This window comes from Zea mays, chromosome 10 (assembly GCF_902167145.1).
Source record: "Zea mays cultivar B73 chromosome 10, Zm-B73-REFERENCE-NAM-5.0, whole genome shotgun sequence".
NCBI lineage: Eukaryota > Viridiplantae > Streptophyta > Magnoliopsida > Poales > Poaceae > Zea > Zea mays.
In genome coordinates, this window is record NC_050105.1 from 147210358 (window position 1) to 147215552 (window position 5195).

At 50.4% G+C, this 5195-nt stretch overlaps 1 protein-coding gene across 1 annotated transcript; it reads left to right on the top strand.

Annotated features, from left to right (window-relative positions):
- The first annotated feature begins 2141 nt into the window (after positions 1-2141).
- On the top strand, positions 2142-4879 carry LOC100277960 (uncharacterized). Its single transcript, NM_001151394.1, has 8 exons — positions 2142-2531; positions 2608-2780; positions 2870-3054; positions 3170-3454; positions 3594-3652; positions 3764-3800; positions 3915-3986; positions 4079-4879. Exons 1-8 carry the CDS (start codon positions 2414-2416, stop codon positions 4746-4748), a joined length of 1599 nt encoding a protein of 532 aa, NP_001144866.1. The 5' UTR covers positions 2142-2413; the 3' UTR covers positions 4749-4879.
- Positions 4880-5195: the final 316 nt, after the last annotated feature.

Genomic DNA, 5195 nt, shown 5'->3' on the forward strand with positions numbered 1-5195 from the left:
GTCTACAAGGCATGTTAAGAGGAGATTGAAATCTGTCAGAAAGTTGAAAAACTCCGGAGTTATAACTGTGGATTATGTCCACACATCAAATAATCTGGCAGATCAATTTACTAAGGGTCTATCACGCAATGTGATAGAAAGTGCATCGAGGGAAATGGGTATGAGACCCATGTGAGATCTACTCTAGTGGTAACCTGCTCTATGTGATCGGAGATCCCGTGAAGTAGAATGGAGAAACAAGCTAGGAGTAGATTGTGAGGAAAGATCCCTTCTTTAACTCATTTCTGATGCACATCTTTCCTATCTGTAAGGCAGGATGGTTTTTCCCTTAATGTATTCCAAGAGTTTTATAAAGGTGAGATGTTGTCCTACAGAACATCTTTTGAGGAATACACCTATATGAGTCAGACTACTGGTCACAGTCTATGGGACTTGGGTAATCCCTAAATACTCATGAAAGGCACTGAAGTGTGACTTATATGCTTCTAAAAAGCGGGAATACCCTTTTGCAGCCTAGTATCAGCAAAGGATTTGAGTGAATCTTATTTCGCACAAAACTGTCAATTCAAGGCATAATCCATTGTTCAGTTGTGAATGAGTGAAACTCTTATTCTAGATGGATGTTCAACTTAACAGTCTCCATCGAAACACTGGTATATCAAAGGATTGTGATTTTGATATTTCATCATTACAAACCCTAGAGTTTGGTGGGGATTGTTGGATCTTTTATGGGCTTGGCCCATTTATGGAATAAACTCTATGGTGTGTAATGGTGGAGAATACCAATAGTACCACATTGGAAGTCCAAGGGTCTTTTGCCTTGACTTATATGGTGGGATTTATTCCACTTAACTTGAGAAGTCAAGAAATGGACAAGGGCGTGCCACACGCGCGCGCGCGTCGCCGCCGCCGCCGGCCGGGCCGGGCCGGGCGTGGCGTGGCGTGGCGAGGCAGGCAGGCAGGCAGGCGAGCGGGCGTGGTGTGGTTGTGTTAATTTTTAGCACTCACTAACCGCGTACGTCAACCGAGTGACCCTGTCTCTTCGTCAGCCAGCTGAGTGACCCTTCTCCTTCAGCTGCCGACTCATGCCGTGACTCGGCTAGAGCTGGCCGACTCATGGCATAACTCGGCTAGAGCTGACCGACTCTTGGCGTGACTCGGCGACCTTTCTCCTTCAGCTTCCCTCTGCGAGAGGTTAAATAGAGGAGCACCCCTGTCACTCGGTACACGCGAGAAACACTTTCAGAATCACAGTTCAGCCGCCAAGTGAGGGTATTTCCATCTCGTGGCTCTGCGCGCACAGAGAGGCGAGAGGGCAGGTGCCTCCGAAGCCCTTGCCGTTCGAGACCCTGCTCGGGGGATCAACAATTAGGTTTTTGGGAGCGTCTACGCGATTGCCCAAACATCTGTCGTTGTCTTCATCGCTGGTTCCTGGCGTCTTCATCTCGATCGGATGACAAGAGAAGCTGGACAAGGATCAGGATCCTCGGAGCGCATGGGAGGGTATGATCAATTCAGTTCGTTACTGTTTTATATTCTGCATATTATATATGTCGTATGTACCTCTGTTCTATCATGTTATAATATGTTATATCTGTCTGTCTTACAGTCATCCTGTTTATATTGTTATATGTTTATTTCCAGTTGTTCCGCAATAATCCATGAACCATACTTATATACTTATTTTATTTATATGATTTACATGCTTCATATGCTTTGTGTTCTCATGATCCATATTGTTATGGATTTTTTTGAGATCACGTTTTCTATGTTTGATTATCTATTATATGTCATCATCATAATGTTAATTTATGGAATTAAAATGATACAGAAAATGCCTATAATTCTAACATAATCTAACAATGTTTATTCGTTATAGTAAGTGATATGTTAAAATTAATACAAATATTTATATTAGCATTTTTAGCGAATACGAATACAAACAATTCAAATTTTCAAGACATGTACGCAACCCTACGATAAGACCTAGACTTTCGGTCTCGGCCCGTTGCCTGTCTTGGTGAGACAATCAATGGCCATGCTTCTAGATTGGGCTCAATGGATCTAATGACTGGGCCGAGCAACGAGATGCAAATGCAATGCAATGCTATTTTCGGAGGCGTTTTCTCGTATGGCTGCATCGTGTGCTTGGTGTTGCTATTTCTGGCATGGCTGTTTTGGAGGCGCGGCTGCAGGTCGACCCCCCTCCGTGACCGTCTCCGTCCGCCCCCCGCCACCACCGCACTCCCATCCAGATGGGAGTGCGCAAGAGGAGCTTTCGGCATTCCGGTCTCGCTCGACCAACCGGATCCCCGTGAGAGTCCCCACCCACACCCCGAGGGCGGCGTCGGGTCGTCGGGGACAGCTGATTTCACACGACGAGCCGGCGAGCCGGCCGGCATTTCGTCGTCGGATGGCGCCGGCCTCCTCCTCGTCCGCCGGCGTCGCGTGCCTCGTCCTGCTCCTGCTCCTGCTCCTCGCCGGCGCCTCCGCGGCGCACGGCTCGTTCCAGGCTAGGCGTGCTCTGTCAGGTGCGCCACTCTGTGCTCATGCTTAATTTGTTATACAGTATATAACTTTGCGCCATGTATTCGAGGCTTCGAGCAGATGACCATGGGAGCGGTATAGTGGCGCGATGGCGGAGGTTGCTCGCCGACGCTGCGACTCCAGCGAACAACTCTCTTGTGCTGGCTGCGGCGAGGACTCACCGGAGCGACCCCTTCGCCAACCTTACCGCGTACAGCGGCGGCTGGAACATTAGCGACGAGCACTACTGGGCTGTACGGCACATCACATCACATCCAACGATGTCACAATCCTTCGCCTCATCTTCTTCCTCTCTCGCCGCTCATCCGCGCTTCCTCTGCAGTCCGTGACGTACACCGCGGTGCCCCTCTTCCTCATGGCCGTGCTGTGGTTCGTCGGCTTCGGCATCGTGATGCTCGTCATCTCCTGCTGCTGCTGCTGCTTCTGCCGGGGCAAGAACGACGCCTACTCGCCGGGGTGCTACCTCAGCTCCCTGGTGCTCCTCATCATCTTCACCATGGCCACAATGTGACTGCTGCTGCTGCTTCAACCTATATGCATGTTTCCCTCCCTCAGTGCAAAGATCTCTGCACGTATGCCCTGACGACCCCGCTCGTTTCCTTGTACAAACTGCCGATCCCAGCGCCGGGTGCCTGATCTTGCACGGCGGCAGCGACCTGTTCCACGGGAGCACCATCAGGACCGTCGAGTACGTCTTCGGGCAGGGCAACCTGACGGTGGACCACCTGAGGAACTTCGCCGACAGCTTGGCGGCGGCGAAGGACATCACGATCAACCAGATCTTCCTCCCGGCCGATGTCCAGCAGAAGATCGACGTCGTCGAGGAGAAGCTCAACTCCTCCGCGGGCGTCTTCTCCACTCGCCTGCAGGAGAACTCCAGGAAGATCAAGGGAGTGCTGAACCACATGTGCGTATGGATGGATGGCAGCTTTGACACGATTTGCTATTTTGCTATGGATTTTCCTGGTCTCAGCAAGATCATCAGATTGAGGGGGGCGTTTCTGATAACCGTAGTAAAGAACGTACTTTCGTTTTGCTGATTTCAGGGAGCACGAACTGTTTGCTGTTGCAGCTGTTATGGCTGGCCTATCAATACTCGGATTCTGTAAGCATTCACCTCTCCATGATTCTGTATTCAGCTACATGACATGAGCCCGGAGCCCTCTGGCTGCATGATCTGAACCTTTTTTTTTTTTTGTTTTTTTGTTTTGGGCAGTGTTCTCCGTACTGGGGTTGCGGTTTCTTGTCTCCCTGTAAGTAGTTACAGCATGTAGCTGACTAGTTAACATCTAACCATGTTTGGTGAAAATCATCATTGTTCGTGTCAATTTCTCATCTTGTTAGACATCCATATCATACCTCTGCAGACTGGTGATCGCTGCTTGGATCCTTCTCACCAATACCATCATCAGTTCTGGTCTTTTCCTCCTCTTGCACAAGTAAGCTCTGTTCTCTGAAATTCTGGACATGCAATGCAAATGCAGTATATTGCAGCATGCGTTACAGAACGGGGCCGTTCCGTGCGTGGCAGCGTGGTGGCGGACACGTGCGTCGCGATGGGCGATTGGGTGGCGCACCCGCAGGCGCACACGGCGCTGGACGACATCCTCCCGTGCGTGGACGTGGCCACGGCGAACGAGTCGCTGTACCGGAGCCAGGAGGTGACGTCGCAGCTGGTGGCGCTGGTGAACAACGTCGTCGTCAACATCTCTAACCGGAACTTCCCGCCGGGGCTCCGCCCGCTCTACTTCAACCAGTCGGGGCCGCTCATGCCCGTGCTCTGCAACCCGTTCAACCCGGACATGAGCCCCCGCCGGTGCGCGCCCGGCGAGGTCGACTTCGGCAGCGCGGCGCGGGAGTGGAAGCGGTTCGAGTGCCAGACCACGGGGCCGCCGGGGTCGGAGCTGTGCGCCACGCCGGGGCGCGTGACGCCCGCGGCGTACGGCCAGATGACGGCGGCGACGAGCGTCAGCAAGGGGCTCTACGAGTTCAGCCCGTTCCTGGTGCAGCTGCAGGACTGCTCCTTCGTGCGAGAGACATTCACGTCCATCACCAACTATAACTGCCCCGGCCTCGAGCAGTACAGCCGGGACGTCTACGTCGGCCTGGTCGTCATCTCTGCCGGCGTCATGCTGTCCGTCGTCTTCTGGATGGTTCACACACGGCACCGACGGCGGCGCGCCATGCGCAAGCAGCTGTGACTGAGATCTTGATGGCGCGCCAGGCCACGCCACGATTGAGCTTTAGCTGTTACAACCGTGGTCCACGCATCCGTTTCAAATTTGTACAATACTCACTCGGTTCTAAAATTAATCGTTGTCGTTTAATTTCTAATTCTGAAGGAGTCAAATATTTTCAGTTTAATTAAATATATACATATTAATATCTATGATATATAATTTATATTATTTAGATACAACGTCAAATCTATTTTTATAATAGTCTATTCAGAAATATAAATATCATTTATTTATTAAATATTTAAATCTAAAAAAGGTTTCATTGACATGAATATGGTTAAAATATCTATTTTAAAACGGAAAACAGTACCATTACATATCTTTAAATGAAAAATCGAAATGACGCACGTGGTGTGGTTGCTCTACTAGGTAATTTTGTGTGTCGGTTGTTAGACTGTCTAGTAGAGC